The 18,969-nt window shown below is 31.4% G+C and overlaps 1 protein-coding gene across 1 annotated transcript; it reads left to right on the top strand.

The window, feature by feature from the left end:
* The first annotated feature begins 4,628 nt into the window (after positions 1-4,628).
* Positions 4,629-5,441, top strand: LOC146141295 (uncharacterized). Its single transcript, XM_083392873.1, has one exon. It carries the CDS (start codon positions 4,629-4,631, stop codon positions 5,439-5,441), a length of 813 nt encoding a protein of 270 aa, XP_083248999.1.
* The last annotated feature ends 13,528 nt before the right edge of the window (positions 5,442-18,969 follow it).

Here is an 18,969-nt window from a genome sequence, read left to right as displayed (position 1 = left end):
ATAATACTACAAAAGTGAATGCTTTCCAGGCTAAATGTGCCAAATATTGGCCTGAACTTGGGACAAGTGTTCAACATGGAAAGATCTCTATCACTAGAAGAAACAAGACTTGGTGGAATTATCAGAAGGGTGTTTGCAATCTGCCTTAGAGAGGTATATTTAAAACTAACCTAACGTATTTTAGATAAATAAAAACATGTTAATTAAAATCCACTAATTTAAAGGCGTAAAAATTCAAGAAGCATATATTTGTCTTTACATTAGATAAAAAAGTATAAACACTTATTGTGATTTAGTCTAAAAGTTACAAAAAGTTTTGTCTAGACAAAAATAACATTTCCTAAACTTTATTTTGCAAAGTTTTTTTGTTCATACATATGCAATGGAATTATTGGTTTTGGTTTAAGACTCATTCTGAAAGCAGTATTGTGTGTTTCTAAATCAGTCCTATTCAAACAGTTACACTCTACGCTTAACCACGCTATCATATTACTTTCAGGAAACGCATAAGGTTTCTTAACAAAGACAGTGTTGTGTGTTCTTAAATCAGTTATACCCCACAATTTCATTCCCTGCTTAAGCCACAGTGTCTTATTACTTTCAGGAAACGCGTAACGTGACTCAGTTCCAATACACAACCTGGCCCGACCATGGAATTCCAATGACAACTTCAGACATGGTTTACTTGAGGAGAATGGTGGAAGAAAAACACAATAAACAAGCTCCTATGTTGGTACATTGCAGGTGAAAATGTTTTTGTGATTTATTTAGAGAAATCTTAAAGGATTTTAACGGGAAAAAAATAATTTTCTAAATATATAATATGGTTTTCTGGGCTATGATAGTTCTGTCCTAGCAAAACCTGTACAACCTTAAATTAATCATGTACAAAAAACTTGATATTTTTCCAAAGAAAGGTAATATGCAGTTCCAACATACTTTTCCTAGACTCTGACACTGTGCTCAGACAGCAAAGAAAAAATACTATTATGAAGGTTTGACTAAGCTTGAAATAACAGAAGTGTTGATTAAGCTTGTGTACAAAAGTAACAAAGATTTCTATATTGGTTTGCGTTGTACCAAATATATATATATCTCTAACCTTTGGAATATATCCTTAAAGGAATATATTTTTTAACTCACTATATAAATGGCAAATGAAAAATAAGATATGATTTATTTAGAGAAAGCTATGAGAATTGTAAGGGAAAAACTTATAGAACTAAGAAATAACAAAAATTTTCTGGGTGTAAATTTTTTCTTTTCTGAGTAAAACCTGTACGCTCTAAATTTAATATATATAATATACAAAGGAAACTTCATATTTTGTTAATGCAAGAAAATACAGTTCCAATGATATGTTAAAAAACTTTTACAAAGTAAAAAATAATAATTTGACAAAGAAAGGTTCCAATATAGTGTTACCAGACTCGGCACTATGTTTAGACAGCAAGAATAACAAAAATATTATGAAGGTTTGGCTAATCTTGAAATAACAGAATTGTTGTTTAAGCTTGCATACAAAAGTAACAAAGTTTGCATTATTGGAAATATATCTGTTTTTTTCATCCACTAAACAGTATGATATTACAACTAGACATACCTATAACATTTTTTTGTGTTGTGTTTCATTTACCATTTGTCCTGGAGTTTATATTATATAAGTATTTATCATATTTCTTTGTTTTGTACTGTCACGAATAGTTTAACAATGTCATTTACCTCTAGTGCTGGAGTGGGTCGTACTGGAACTTACATCGCGATGGACGTTTCGTTTGATTAACTCGAGGCAGAAGAAAACGTTGAAGTTGTTCGAACTGTGATCAAGATGAGGGAGAACAGGACGGAAATGGTCCAGACTGTGGTAAGATTGTACTTTTTGTGGCTCTAGAAGTTTATATAATAACAAGGGATGTGCTGTACTTGGCATTTTTTTCGACACTGAGACCAGATATTTTAAATAAAACGTATGGCGATCTGCTACCGAATGACTTCACTAATATGCCTAAACATGAAGAATCAATTATTCAGTTTGATGACACTAACAGATGATAAAAAATAGTTGCTTACCTTTATGATCATTTAAACCATACTAAACTCCTGTGCAAATGGGTAGACAAAAAAATTAAAACAACCCCTAATTTCATTCTTTAAGTGAAAGTATAGTATCACCAATAACAACAAGTTAAATTTTATACAATGGGGAAAATTGTTTTTGTATCTTCCAAATATAAATATGTTTGGTAAAACATAGAAAAACTTCTTTCATCTGAACAAACTTATTTGCAGAGGTTTTTATCTAAATTGTCACCTTATGAGGTATTTTTCTGCCTAAATTCAGTTTTATGTCATTTTATCAGAACTGCTATTTAAACACATTTAATTTGGTAAATTTATTATTCCAGCAACAATATGTCTTCATCCACAAGCTTATAATGGAACATGAGATGTTTCCGACAAGTGATCGGACAACAACCGAACTATCGGATCTTACTGAAGATGATTTGTAAGTGATTCATATAAAAACTCCAATGTGTGTTAATAGCAGTGATGCCAACAAGTCATTTTGAAAAATAACTTAAGTCAAGTCAAGTCATTTGCAAAAATAACCAAGTCTTAGTTGCCAATTCATTGGTTCCCATTCAAGTTACTATTATTCAAGCAAGGTAATTTAAAGGTAAGTCATTGACATAAAAATAATACAATTGGTAAACTCGGCCGAATATGAGCAATAACTTAATTAAAACTAACAAAAAACAATATACAGCATGAAAATTGTTTTACCTACAAAAATTGAGATAAATTATCAAATTTTATTCAAAAATATTTATTCAAACACTTAATTTTAACCCAAGGTATATTACAAAATTATTTAAGTTAGTCAAGTAATTTAAAAGCAGTGACTTAAGTGTTTGACTCAAGTATTCATGTTAATTTTAGTGACATGCTTATCTTACACAACAGTGTGGTCGCTTAATTTTATGTTTCAGAGCTGAAGTCATAAATGAAGAATTTAATCTTCTTTCTGAAATCCAGGCAATAGGTAAGTTAATAAATAAACATTTATAAATGCAACCAAACAGATTTACCAAAAAGTAGCGTTGATAAAAAAAAGAAAAAGTAAGAAAAACAAACTAAGAAAGAAACTTATAAACCTAAATGAGCTTGTTTTATTGTTTTATGATAAATATATTTTGCTTTTATGAACATCATCAGTTACTTATTCTTATTCTATTTGAAATAACTTACTGATGTTACCGTAGGAGTGAAACATATTTTTATTAATTTAGTTGTTTTTGTTTTTAAGAATCCTTAGTTGATTTTTTATTGAATAATTTACAAACGGAATCCTTTTTTCACCAATCGTTTGCAGAAAATTTCTCCAAAAAAATTCTAAAAATATTACAAAACTGTTGAATTTTAACTCCTAAATAAAATTCCTCACATATATAGGCCAAATGCATTCAAGAACAGAAGGAGAAATCACAGTCATACAGGTAAAGTAAGGTGAAATTTCCAAAAATATCTTGTCTCGCACATGTACATTAAACACACAAAATATAAATCACAACACTATAGTTCTAGATTAACAAAAAACACAGCTAAGCTTTGTTTTTTACTTTATATCATAACATTTATGGCTACTTTTTAAATGCCGGCCATTGTAGAGAAACAGTAAGAATCTTGGCAAATATTTTTATTTAATAGAAACTATTTATATGTTTTCTACCATTGTATTTTTTTATACTTGAACCTATTTATAAATTTCCTTTATTTATCAGGGATTTACCTCTTCTACAATCTTTATTACATCACAATCACCTCATAGTGACAGACAAGCAGAGTTCTGGAAGTCAATGGTTTATCAGCGAGTCAACTCTGTTGTGTGTTTGGAGGTAAAGTGAAAATTATGACTTGTTTGTTAATTTACAATCCAAAGAAATAATAACACAAGTTTGCTTTGGTAAAATTTACATGGTCATAAACATTTGTCTTCATCCTGTCTTTTGATAAATATATTTCACCACTGAGCCATATTTGCTATTATGAAGGTGTGTTATGGTTGAGGTTGTGAGTTCGAACCTCACCACAGGCTAGTTTTAAGAACAGGATGCAGCAGTCAACGGTGCTATGGTTGTTTCTCAACTTGTTCCTCTCTGAGCCTGTGTAGCTCAGTTGGTAGAGTGACGGTCCCCGACACCCGTATAACCGAAGTTATGAGTTCGAACCTCACCACAGACATAGCATTTTCAAGCCTGACCTTGCTTGCTTTAAGTGATTAATTGATGTCGGTTAACCCTCTAAAGGTTCCTGTGCACTATGATATGTGTGCCTTTATTATCAGTATGATTTCTGGACAAACTAGTCTATGAATGTTTAAGTGATTTCCAGTTTGGCCGGTGTAGTGAGTTTAAACATCACAACATACCAGTTGTTTTTTAGCCCGCCCTGCTTGCATCATTGATCGACAGATTCGGTCGGTCGCGATGGCTTTCGTTGTACTATAATACAAAAGCTGTAATCGTATGTAAGAGTTATTGCTTTTCTATTTGAATAAGGCTTAGGATTCATTCGAATTAAGGTTCTATTTGAATAAGATTAAGGAAAACTAATATAAACTAAACAATATGTCACCTAGCACTCCGAAAAGATCTGCTACAACTGCTCTGGCAACAAAGGTCGACTCTTTAACAGAACAAATTAACGATTTCAAAGAAGCAATGCACAGCAAAATAAATGCAGTTTTAAAAGAGATAAAAGCAAGCCAAGACTTTTTGGCTGAAAAATATGATGCAGTGGGAAAAAAGCTAACAGAAACGATTAAAGAACTTAAGGCAACAAGAAAAGAAAATGAGTTACTGAAAGAAAATGCAAAAAAAATGGAACAAATGGTTGAAGTTCAAAGAAGAGAAATAAATGATTTAGAACAATATAGTAGAAGGGAATGTTTGGAAATCAGAGGTGTTTCAGTTCAGGACAATGAATGCACTGATGATATTGTGGTTGCGGTTGCTAAACGTGTTGGCATAACCATCTCCAGGGCTGATATTAGCATTTCGCACCGACTACAGGCAAACCATCTACAGCAAGCGAAGAAAACACCACCAGCAATAATCGCAAAATTTATAAGCAGAAGAATCAGAAATATAATATTTGACAACAAATCCAAACTTCGTGTCAGTCCAGAACAAACAAAAACAGGAACATACAAAAAAAACACCATATACATCAATGAAAGTTTAACAAGATACAACAGAAACCTCTTCAACATTTGTTTAAAATACAAGAAGGAGAATTCCTTTAAGTATTTATGGACAAGAAACGGTGCAACACTTTTAAGAAAGGATGATGATTCCAGGTCTGTATCGATCCGGAGTATCGAAGACCTCCGGAAACACAACATTCCAGTGCCACAAGACAAGCAAGTTGACTTTCAATAAGTGCTCCTTGGTCTGATGTCAACTTAACAATCTGTATGTATATATATATGTCTGTTGTTTATTTTAATATTAAATGTCAATATGTTGTTAAAATTAAACTATATATTTATTTTTATGATCTTTACAAATTAAATGATACTGGCTAAATATTACTCCGTCCAGGAATTTAAAGCAATAATCAGCTTATCAAATCCGAATGATTTACTACTTATGCATTTTAACGTTAGAAGTCTGACTAAAAACCACAACAAGCTCGTAGATTTTTTGGACTTACTGCCAAAAAAGCCAGATGTAATTGCCATAACTGAAACGAAACTTAAGTCTGACACAGTTGCCAATATCTCCATTGAAGGATTTAAGTTTATAAATGAAAATTCACTTACCCAAGCTGGTGGTGTTGCATTTTATGTCAAATCCTGTCTAAACTTCCATAATATCACCTCCAGCATATTTGCGTCGCCAAATTGTGAAAGCTTATGGATAAAGATATCAACTCATTGCGGGGAAAAAATGATAGTTGGAGTAATTTATCGACATCCCACTCAAAACGTTGATAACTTCTCTAAAGATTTTGAAAACTGTGTCTTTGAGCTAAACAGAACTAATAATAAATACTACATACTTGGGGACTTCAACATAAATATTTTGGACACCAGACTTCAAATACAACAGTACAGTTTAATGCTAAAAAGTTTAAGTGTAAACAATTTAATATCGCTACCATCAGAATAGCATCATCAACTACTGCAACAGCCCTTGATCACATTTACAGCAATACAACAAACAGCACACCTGGTCTAATCACTTTTGACATGTCCGACCATCTTCCATCATTTGTGCTGTTAAAAAATGCTCATCCTTGTTTTAAACCAACCTTCCGATACATTCGGAATTATAAGAATTTAAATATAGAACAGTACCTGTGTGATTTAGAAATAAAGTGTCAAGGTATTGTAGAAAACACTGAAAATCTTGAAATAGATAAACAATTTGAAAAGTTTATGACCAGTTTACAAAATACAATAGATAAACATGCACCATACATTAAACTTTCACGAGCAAAAAATAAACAACACATTAATCCCTGGATCACCAAAGGCATATTAAAATCAATTAAAACTAAAAACAAGCTATACAAGCAAAGCTTTAGGATGACAAATTTAGCCGCAATAACAAAGTACAAAAAGTATACACAACTCCTTAAAAAGGTAATAAAAATTGCAAAACAAAATTATTATCAACGGGCCTTCAAATCATCATCATCAAACCCAAGAGCTACTTGGAAATTAATAGGAGAATTAACAACACGAAAAAAATCCCAACCACACGAAATTGATAAATTGGCGTATAACAACAGGGTAATAGTCAATAAACTTGACCAAGCAAATGTCCTGAACTCTTATTTTTCCCAGATTGGCCAAAAGATGGCACAAAAAATTGCCAAATCCAACATTTCTTATAGCTGTTTCTTAAAGAACTCTTTACCAAACTCCTTTGTTATCATGCCATTTGATGAAACGGAGGTACTAAATAGTATCACAATGCTGTCTGAAAAAAAAGCAACAGGGCCTTATGATATGCCAATACGAATGATAAAGATTGCAGCATTCACCTTATCCCCTATCTTATGTAGCTTATTCAATAATTGTATTAAAGTTGGTGTTTTTCCTGATTGTCTAAAAAAGGCAAAAGTGATACCCATATTTAAAGGTGGTGACCCCACATTACTAACCAATTATCGCCCAATTCACTTTTGCCCATCATAGCCAAAGTTTTTGAACGGCTTTTGCATGGAATAATTCAGGAATATCTTGAGAAATTTCAAATTATCAATAAATTTCAATATGGATTTAGAGCTAAACATTCTACCAATTTGGCATTAGCTGAAATCTGTGATCAACTCAGGGCAATGAATAATGCAAAGTTAAACACTTGTGCAATCTTCCTTGACCTTGCTAAAGCTTTTGATTCTGTGAATCATGACATATTGCTGAAGAAGCTACATTTTTATGGATTCCGTGGTCATATAAATGATTTTTTTAAAAGTTACTTGTCGAATCGACGTCAGTATACTGTTGTCAACCAAAAGGAATCATTATGGGAAAACTTGTCATGTGGCGTTCCACAAGGTTCCATTCTTGGGCCTTTGTTGTTTTTATTGTATATAAATGATTTACCCAATGCCTCGAACTTAAACACGAGGCTCTTTGCTGACGATACTTGCCTTTGGATGTCTAATAAATCACTTCAATTGTTAGAATTGCAGGTAAACCAAGAAGTTATTAAAATTGAAATGTGGTTACAGGCAAACAAGTTATGCTTAAATTATTCTAAAACAAAATACCTCATTTTTAACTCCAAGTTAAGTAGCCAATATTCAAATTTCAAATTGCAAATGGGTACTTTCACCATTGACCAAACAAATTCCACAAAATATCTGGGGGTAATTGTAGACAATAGACTAAAATGGGATTGCCACATTAAGCAAATATCAGGTAAAATTGCTAGAGCTGCAGGAATTATGTTTAGGATTAAATTATTTGCGAAGTCTCAAGTTCTTACCACACTATATTATGCCCTGGTACATCCCCATTTACTCTATGGCATTTTATGTTGGGGATTTGCATGTGATTACGTTCTAAAACCAATTATTTCTCTTCAAAACCGCATAGTAAAGTTGATAACTGGTAGTTCATTCTTTTCATCCCCAGCTCCACTCTACATAAAAACAAATATTTTAAAAGTTAAAGACGTCCTACTTACTCAAATTGCCAAATTTGTCCACAAATATTATCAGAATGATTTGCCCAGGACATTCAACAATTATTTCAACGTAATAACTCATACTCACCAAACTAGATTTGCCACTGGTAACAACTATTGTTTACCGAAGGCAAAAAGCATGAGATCGCAACAATCACTACGGTTCAAAGGAGTTAAAACCTGGAATGAATTACCTGATGAAATTAAAACTTGTAATACGTGGAGCTTCAAAGTAAATTGAAAAAATATTACCTTGAAAAATATGCCATGAGTCCATAAATGGAAGTTTAAGAGGTGGTCAATATTCGCACGTGTTATATTTGTTTGTAAACACCAGCTGATTTAATTACTCTCTCCGTTTACTGCCGGTCTACTTTTCTTGTTGCGTCCACTTTTTTTATATGATAAGACTAATCATTATTGTTGCCTGTAAGACAACTGATAAGCCGCCACTGATTCCTTGTCTTTTTTCCTGCTTATGATAGCCATTGATTGCTTCGATTTATTGTTATGCTTCTGGACCTTGTCTCTCAAACCTCGTGTTGCTGAGTTGTTATGTTCACAACGTTCGTTGTTATTTTCATACGTATAAAACGCATGTACTGTTTTCACATTTTTATGTGCTCTATTTATATATTTGTTAAAAAGTTTTGCCTTATTTTAAGTTAATTTAATTTTACCTTTACCTTTACCGTGCAGCTGACTGGAAGGTCCATTGGACCCTTCGCTGCTCCGGCCGTATCGCGCGTGAATTTGTTTTTTGTTATAGCTTACTTGAGTATTTTAATTTAAGCGCTAACGGAAAAATAAACATTACTTACTTACTTACTTACTTACTTACTTACTTACTTACTATGTCAGTGCGACATCTGAAGAGCTAAATTGCAGAATACATACTTGCGTATGAATGTTTCATTATTTTAGTGGCATCGACATTACTTTTAAACAAATCCTAATGGCTGACTGATTGTTTGTGCCTAACAAGACAATGCATTGTTGTTAATGTAACACATTTTCACACTTTTTAGCCTTATGAAGCTGACATTATTACTACAAGTGGTGGTGAAATGGTGGAGTTTGGAGATATGAAACTCATAATTAATTCAACGAATAATCGAGGAAGTTTTGTTGAGAGAACTGTGAAAGTGGAGATGACATCACCAGTTAAGGTGGAGTAATATGAAATATATGTTGGAATAATAATATACATACTTTTTATTACGCATGACCACAAAAACATGCTGTAAATTTCCTTAATTAAGGGAAGTTTGGTAAGCACATTAATATTTAACCATTATTATGTATTAAATAAATGAATTGCAATGAAATGTGTAAAGCAACTTGAAAAATTTAATATTGTATTTGGAAGTTTAAAATTATTTTTCTTTACCGTTATCCAACAATAAGGATTCAATTGTGGTGAAATACCTGGTTTTGAACACCTGGAAAAATGTTAACATCCCTCCGAGTTCAAAGTTCATGTTGGAGCTGATCGATGAGGTTCAAAGGTCACAAGAAAGCCCACAAGAGGGCAGCAGAGTTATGGTTCAATGCAGGTAAATCCACAAGGTGGCAGGAATGTGATAAACACTCAGAATGAAATGTTATGTTAGGCGGTGGTTCAATGGAAGGTGCACAATTGCACTTACAAATGTGTCAAATGTGATCTAGTCCTTCTGAAGCTGCTTTTTGACCAACGATGATGATAGGTGGGAGGTTTATTTATAGTTTGCACTCATAATTTTGAAATTCTAGCTATTTCAGGAGTTACATTACCACATTGCCAAAATCTCATGGTTTTATAAGTCCTCTGTAGTAATAAGATTGAATAGTGAAGGATATCCACGACATTACAAGCTTGAAACTAATGCAGGTTTTTTCTTATATTGTCATTTTTGGTCACCAGAAATTTGTTGGTAATTACCATAGAATGTTGTAAAAGGATATTGACTCAGACACCAAAGTAGTAAATAACCTTACAGGTGTAAAGCGCAAAAGAGTGATTCGGCCTATCAGCACTTCCTGGGGCTATTTACCTGGCTAACAAGCTGAATCTAAAGGCGGAAAATTAAATTTAATACTACCACCCAACCCAAACACTAACCTCATCCAAACTCAAATCAATAGGTATTCCTGTATTGGTGCATGTGTAAAAGAGCGATCCGGTCAAATAGCCATTTTCTAGAATGTCTGGCGTAAAATGAAAGATATAAATTACAACAGAAAATAAACATGAATATAATAACTAAAATGTTTTCTTATCACTGGAACCTGCCAATTTACAAAACTGCTTATAAAATAAACTAGAGATTGATGTCGCTCAATGCTTCAAAACTTCAATGTTATTTGTTTAATTCACCTGTTGTTCAAAATATTATCGTTTTCAGCGATGGAACTGTGAGGACCGGCACCTTCATTGCTCTGATGAACATTCTGGAAAGATTGAAATCTCAGAACAAGGTCGATGTTTTAAGAACCGTGAAAGATCTGAGGGATGTGAGACCAAACATGGTGGACAATCTGGTTAGTTAAACAATAAGTTTACTAAGACAAGAAGGGTCTTCTACGCTTTTCTTTCAGAAGTAAATAATTTTACACAAAGCGATTAAACCAGTGGTTCTCAAATGTTTTCAGCCAGCTGCACAATTAAAAATGTAAACAATTAGCAGCACACTTTTCACAAAAATGTACTTAAACTACAAGGGAAGACAATGGGTATTACAATCATATCTACAGTTATCTTGTGAATAGTGTGCATCCAGTCTTTCATGTTTGCCAATTTGTAATACAAATAGGTTCTTTTCCCAAATAAAAGTATTTTGTCTCACTTGAGAGCCTTTCGAGACAAACAGTTTAAGAAACACTGGCTTAAACTGCCAAGGCAAATGTACTGTAAGAGCTGCAAAATACACAATAAACTTTTACAAAATTGCCTTTTACCATAGTGGTTAATGTTTTAAACACTGTATATTGCTAGACTTAAGTGGTATATAGAAAGTAAAAAAGAAAATTTCTAAACATCTACATTTTTTCCAGGAATGTTACAAGTATATCTACAAGGTGGTGAAAGAACAACTATCGTCTCCTCATATTTATGAAATTGTAAATCAATAAAAATAATATAATTACTAATATGCTGTAATAATTTCGTTAAATTAATGTAGTTATTTCCATATGAAAGGGTAAGTAATGTGATAATAATCTTATCAAAGCAAAACATGTATTTGGAATAAAGTTGAATGTGTGGTGTTTAGGCTCATTCAGATACTGACTTAATAAATACTTTATATTGTTGTCAATAAAAGCAGAAAAACCTAAACCTTTAATTTAAAATCAAATATTAATTGCAAAAATTAAAAAGTTAAAAAAGTCTTGCATACAGCTTAAACACAACATTCAATCCAAACAACGGTAGATATATCCACACACAAATGCCCACACAAATCTAAATGTTGTGATTGACTAAAAGTAAAATAACAAACAGACCTACATTGTCTTTATCTATTCTTTTCATTAGGTTACACTTACTTAAAGCAGTTAAATCGAGAGACACAGCAACCTAACTATTGTAAAAGTTTTATAGTGGTAGTTACATTAAAATAGAACAACTTTTAGCAAATATTATTATTATTTTTATCATTGCACTTTTTACTAGTAAATGCAGATAACAAGGCATTCTGTCAAATAACATAGTTTAGCAAATCAATACTAGTCTAAATAGTTTTAAATAAAATTGGTAACTTATACCGGATCATAAACATATGGTTACGCTTAGTCAAAGCAGTTAAACTGAGAGATTCAGCATCTTAACCAACATGTTTTTATACTTGCAGTTTAAATTAAATGGAACAACTTTTAGCAAATATGCTTATTATTATTACTTTTATCATTGCATTTTTTGCAAGTCAATGTACAGGTAAGTTCAGAAAATGTTTTATTATTACAAACATAATTTGAAAGAAAAACAACTATTTATTAGTTCTGTCTCTAACTTGATTTCTTGTTCAGTTTCCTTCCATTTTCAAATAATAGTGAAGCACTGAAGTGTTATTATGATTACTTTAGTGTATAGTTCCTCTTAAACTATCAAAATGTTTCAGTTGTAATTTAGGCAGGGATTTTGTCTCATCAATGTTCAAGTAAATGTTAAATGTGCATTTAATTAATATGAAAGGTTGACACTAAAGTAGTGAAATTTAGGTTTTTTTTGAGTGTCAGTTAAATCATAAATGGTGTTAAAGTTTTTGTAAAATTGAAAACTTTTCAGTTAAATTTTCTGAGTTGTAGCACATTTTTGTTTATTTCAGCAATTTGCAATCCAGCTATAAATGGAGTTGGATCAAAGGTGTTAAAGTTGTCAAATGATATTTTGAATTCAAATGATGCTGAAAACAATTGTGCATTGTTGGGAGGACATCTAGTGGTGAATAATGATGTGAAAACAAATCAAATAACAACATCGATGGCTGACACTTTACGGACAGGTTGAACAAAAACATTATATATTGCTAGGTTAAGGTTTTTATCCTTTACAATTGTTGTTAATAAACAGAAATAAATAGTGACATTACAATGTCAAAGAAGTAAAGTGTTTTTAGTTGATTTTTTTAATATTTTGGTTTGTGGTATATTAATCTAGACCAGTTAAATAACTTACACTAAAAAAATAATCTTAACCAAACAACATTTTTGAATTTATTTTGCAGATCTTACAAGAGTTTGGATTTTCTACAAGCGAAATAACAGTATTCATCATAATGCATTGTTTTACAAATACTCGAAATCACCTGATGAAGTTGGTGATTGGAAAAGCACTTCTAGGTTGGGACACTTGTCATACGTCGACCTTTACAACACGTAAGTCATCTGGATTACATCATATTCTCACATTATTCATCACATGAGTTTCATGCACCTTAACACTTACACAGAAATGCGACTGGAAGAACTGGCATATACTTCTGTTTTGCTGATGGAACAAGATATAAATGGTCTGTTAAAAAGGAAACATCGTGTGCTGGTGATGGTAAGAAATAATTTGCAAACATTGGTTATTTAAATTTGTCAAACACATAAATACAATTATTAGTTATCATCAATCTGTGAATTATCTGCATTGGAAAAAACTAGATTACTTACACAAATTTGTACAGGGTGTCTAAATAGTCTTTTGTAGACTGTCCCACTTCCAACTTAACATATATTAGATTGATTCACTTAATCCAGTATTTTGTTGGTAGACTAATTTCTCAACGGAAACTATTAATTATATAATAGAACTGCCAAACACACTTTACTGACATTTTTAATAAAGCATTACTTTACAGGATGGACTTATGATTTTATATTGTTCGCAAATAAATCACCAACCCCTGGACATAAAGCAATATATGTTTACAAACGAACGACAGCTAAAATTTACTCATCTCGGTTGACAAACGTCAGTGGTGAGGTTTATCACAATCACAAGTTTTCAGTTGGAACATTCTATGTACCCGGTAAAAATGTTTTTGCATAATAAAGTAAATTATGGAATTCAACTCACATTAACTAAGAAGCCGCAAATTACTGGCAAAACTTTTTTATGTTTTATATTAAAGTTTATAAACAGACCTTGGTTTAGTTTTCCAATATTCTTTTTAATAGTCATTAAAACTATACTGGTCATTGTCATGATATCTAACCTGCTGTAAAACTATTTCTTTTGATAGTAGACAATAAAGTCTTACTTGGAGCCAAATGGAAATCCAAGCAATGGTTGTGGAGCGATGGAACAACAGCAAACTTCACTTCACTAAATAAAACAACTTGTCAGCAAAAAGCACTTTCTTATGCAACTAATGGATGGGAAACGGTTAATGTCAACTGTTCAACTGAAGCTTACTACATATGCCAAATCAAATGTAAGTTTTTGCAATGATAAAGCATTAAAAAATCCAATAAAATTAAAAGCAGAATATAAATAATGTTTTTGAATATGTTGTTGTTACAGTTACCCCAACTTTAAAAGGAACAACAACTAAATGCAATTTGTCAAACGCTACTATAATGTGGAACGATCAGTTTGGTAAAATAACAAATCATACTGGACTCACAATCAACAAGGTAAGCTTCTAATTTCACAATAATTAATCTATTTTTAACACAACTTCAACAGTTCCAGGTTGATCTATCAACACAAAGTAATGGAAATGTTATTTCAATGAAGACATTTCAGTACAATGACTGCCAAGCAACTTTAAATGCACTGAAGCCAAAAACTAAATATTCAATTAAGGTGAGATTACATTTACCTAACAAATCACTTTTACAGTATTTGTCACCTAACTTTTTATATGAAAATATTATGTTTCAGATCAGAGTTGAATTTATTGGCTGCAGCAAATTTTTAGTTGAAAGCAGGTTAAACTTGACAACAAGAGCAGTAATACTTCCAGATGCAGTTACAAGTGCATCGGTAATCTCAAGCAATCCTTGTCTGTTGCAAGTAAACACAAACCACACAAACATCATCTACTACAATGTGAGTGTTTGTGTTTTAAGATTATCTCTTAAGTTTAACCATTTCGACACAACACGAATGCAAAGAAGGTTTTTTGAAATTTGATTTGGTATTACTGATTTTCCAAGAATTTGAGTTTTAATTTACCAACAAAATTTTAACAAAATGCACATTGCATTGATATTTTGCCACAATATTTACAAAACATCTTTATTACTGTAAAACTCCATTTTTGTTCAGTTTAAGTAAAGTTACAAAAAACATAACAAAACGTTTAACAATGGAACTTTTAAAACCTAGATTTCGGCAACTGATGGAATTCTAACAACAAAGTTTGACGTCAGCAAAACTTCACAACTTCAAATAAACACATCCCAGTTTATGGAGGGAACCAATATTAGCTTTACTGTGAGTATAACTTGGTAAACATAATTCAATAAAACTTACATTCAGTGGAAATTAAAATGTTGATGAACTCTACATATATATATATATACTTAACAGAATCATAATAACCAACATTATATTTATAAGTGTCAGAAAAGTTGGTATAACTTTATAGAGTAATCAATTTGTTTGTTACTCAATTTTTTGTTCTTACAATCGCAAACTTGTGATGGCATCGTCCGACAACAAACATTTCACAGATCCTTGCTGTATCATGTGAAGGTCAAAGTGAACCACTTAAGGTCAAAGGTCAATGCTTACGACCAAAGGTCAACATAGAAACAACACAACATACACCTGCAGGTATTTCATATACACAAACAAATATGCAACTCTATGCAACCAGATGTGGGGTAAATAGTCAAATATTAATTTAAAAATCCTTTAAAAAAATTCATTGCAACAAAATGACAATTCATGTGTGGTATTAAAAATTTTGCTGTATAGACCCCTGGTAAAAAATTATGGCGGATCTTAATGAGATCTTGCGAGTGCACGGGTTAAAATGGTTGGAGATGACGTTTGTGTCCAGCGCAGTTTTGATTTCGAAGGATACCTGTTTTGTTTGTCCAGAAAAACACTTGCACTTGCCATATTTTACACGGCGAGTAATCAATAAAATTTAACAACTTTTTGTGTTGTTGCAGATAACAGTAATGTTATTGGAATAATAGGTGGTGTTATTGGAGCAATTGTTTTCATTTCCATTATGCTTGTCATCATTTATATGAGGTAAGTAATTGTGAAAACATAATATTTTATTGTAATATAAGTGCCATCACACTTTTTTGTTTGAAACAAAATGGCAGCAGATTTAACACATAATGTAAAAGCAGATGCTTTTATTCAAATTTTAGGCAATTTCCAAATGCCTAATTATATTCCTAATTATTATTTACAGAAAGTCTTTTGTTTGCATGAAAAGTTCATCTACTAATTCTAATGCAGGTAATTTTATGTAATAAACTGTTATCATGTTAACCCTTAAAGTCAAAAATATATACTATCTTGGCATACAAACAAGATAAACTAGTTCAGCTAAAATATACTTAAAAATCATTTATGCAAACATAACATAAATTACTGATATATATGTATATCTTTATTTATAGTTTTTAGTTTATGTGTTTAATGGTGCTAAAGTCAACCTTGGTTCAACATTTGTTTTGTTTTTTTAACTTATTGCTAACAACATGTTTTACAGTTGCAGCATACAATGAACCTGCAGAAATAAACATGGTAATTATTGTTTTCAGCTCTTAAGCAGTTTTATGCTTTTTACACAAAATTTAATGTTGTTTTCTACACAGGCGAATAGCAGACAATGTGAGAATGTAAGAATTGGAAACCAGAATGCAATACAAATGAGTAAGTTGAGAAACACAATTGTTTTCTTATTTCAGAATAAAATTTGCTGAGATAAAAACGATATGAACACATTTCATTTTGAAATAAGATTAAAGTAAAAATTAAATGAATGCCTTAATTTTGATTTAATTTTATGGCTCAGTTATGCTTTACATTTATAATGTTGCACTGAATATGTGATAATAGAAATAATCTTGGCCCTTGCAAGAAAAATGTCGACCTTAATTCCTGATCAGTAATATCAGAATAGTTCAGCTAGCAATTCAGGTCAGACACAATAAACAGATCTTAAAAGATATATAAATATTTCGCCAACAAAGGCATCATTAGAATATCTATATAAACAAACGCAACAATATAAGAATAAGTGTCTGATGATTCTTTTGTTGACTTAATATATGTTGTATATGTATTTCTAGATCTTTTACATGTGTCTGACTTAAATGTATTCTACTGTTCGCATTTACAGCAATATTTATTATATTTAACTTCTAGATTCCATGCAAGATCCTATCTATGAACGACCGGGCAATCCTTATGAAAACTAACACGATTTACATAGAATTACTTGGTGGTTTTAAAATAGAAACTGAATAAAATTATGACAATGAGTAACAAACTACGATTTATTCCTAAAATTTTGCAAAATTACACTTTTGATGGCAGTACATTTACACTTACTTACAGTTGTTAGATGCAAATAATAAAGGCATACACGTGAATGGCACAAATAAATTAAAGATAAATCTGTCTAGAAAAGGCTGATATTTTGTTAGAATTATATCCAAGTTCAAGTATAGTTAAAACCCTGTGCAGCAAACTTTGTTGGGTAGATATTTACAACTTTTGTATATATTGATATTTGCAACTTAATTATCGAATTTGTTTCTAAATTGTGGTTTGCTTTGTAATTGATTGTGCTAAAAACTACAATTGCAGGCTAATAGTAAAACTGACAACATATTTTGTTATTTACCAAAAGCTTTTCAAACTCGGAGAAATGATTAATTTAACTTACTTACCAATCTACCAGCAACAAATCACAAATTAAATTTCTATTCTATTTGCGCATAGAAAAATCTTAGCATTTTATACTGTTCTTGTGTTTTTTGTAAATGCACTTTGTGATATACTGCTATAATTTTTTGTAAAACTTTATTATTTTGTTTAATTGTAAGTATATCATTTACAATACAAATTCTAAGTTGTCCAAATTATAGAGATAACCACTTTTAGTGAATGTGTTTTAAAACGTTTGTTTTGAAATATAAATGATATTAAAGAAAAATATTCTTGTGTACCATTACATTGTTAGATAGGTGTAGTATTACATCTTGCTTATGTGTTTGTTTTTAATCAAGTAGACTAAGATTTAAGTATAAACTCAAAATAAACTTCATGGAATATATAAGATAAAAATACTGTAAGTGGTTTTACAATGATCAAACAATCCGCGTATAACCAATGAATGATACATTTCAATGCTCACAAAAAACAAAATATATTGCAACTGTACAAGAACAAAACAATAAACAAATCTACTATGTTTTTTGTCCTTCTTTTATTAGGTTACATTTAGTAAAAGTAGCCTTTTTCTCTTCCTAATTTTTAATGCTAAAATTTATTAAAATAATCCTGGTTTAACTATTTAAATTCTCTTGGCAAATCAAACCCCAGTATATTGATTTTAAAGATTATTGTTATAAAAAGTTAGTAAAATAAGATAATTCAGACACTGATTGAATAAATATTAAAATTGATCAGTAGAGGAAATTCTTCTTTTGTGTTGGTTAGATATCTGGGCAGTGGCTTGTGAGCCACTGCATGGTAGAGGGTTTTGCGGCCAATATCGCTGCCCAACCACCGGGACAAGAAAAGTTTGGACATTCTTCCACGATGTGGTTTGCCATTTGTGTGGCTCCGCACTCACATAGTGGGAAAGAGGCAAGGCCCCATTGAAACATAGAGGAGGCAAAACGGCCGACTCCTGTTAATTAGCGGTAAAAAAAAATACACCATTATAATATCATAACAATTATTTTGTAATTTTTACCCCCAGTTAAAGGACCCGTGTTGGAAGACCCAATACCATTAAAATGAGCACACACAACCCTATGACTTTTGTAAAAAAAAAACGGTAATTGATATGATTTCATTTTTGTAAAGCTGTGGAATGAATTTGGTCTGAAACATGAATAAAAACAATAAAACAAGATCTGTCACGAAAATAAATTTTCAGCCCATGCATTAAGCAGTTGTATGGCTTTTTAAAACACAAATAATCGTGATGAACAAATATATCTCAAGACTTAATGCCCACACAAATCTGAACGTAGTGGAAACTGAACTAAGTTAAAATAACAAACAGATGTACATTGTCTTTATCTATTCTTACCATAAGGTTACATTTAGTCAAAGCAGTTAATATTGTATTAATAATTTTTTTTT

This window comes from Ascidiella aspersa, chromosome 6 (assembly GCF_963924565.1).
Source record: "Ascidiella aspersa chromosome 6, kaAscAspe10.2, whole genome shotgun sequence".
NCBI classification, from domain to species: domain Eukaryota; kingdom Metazoa; phylum Chordata; class Ascidiacea; order Phlebobranchia; family Ascidiidae; genus Ascidiella; species Ascidiella aspersa.
The sequence above is the reverse complement of the archived record's forward strand: the minus strand, read 5'-3'. Positions and strand labels throughout refer to the sequence as shown.

Coding starts and splice junctions, on each gene's coding strand:
- LOC146141295 (XM_083392873.1), top strand. CDS start 4,629: ATGTCACCTAGCACTCCGAAAAGATCTGCTACAACTGCTCTGGCAACA.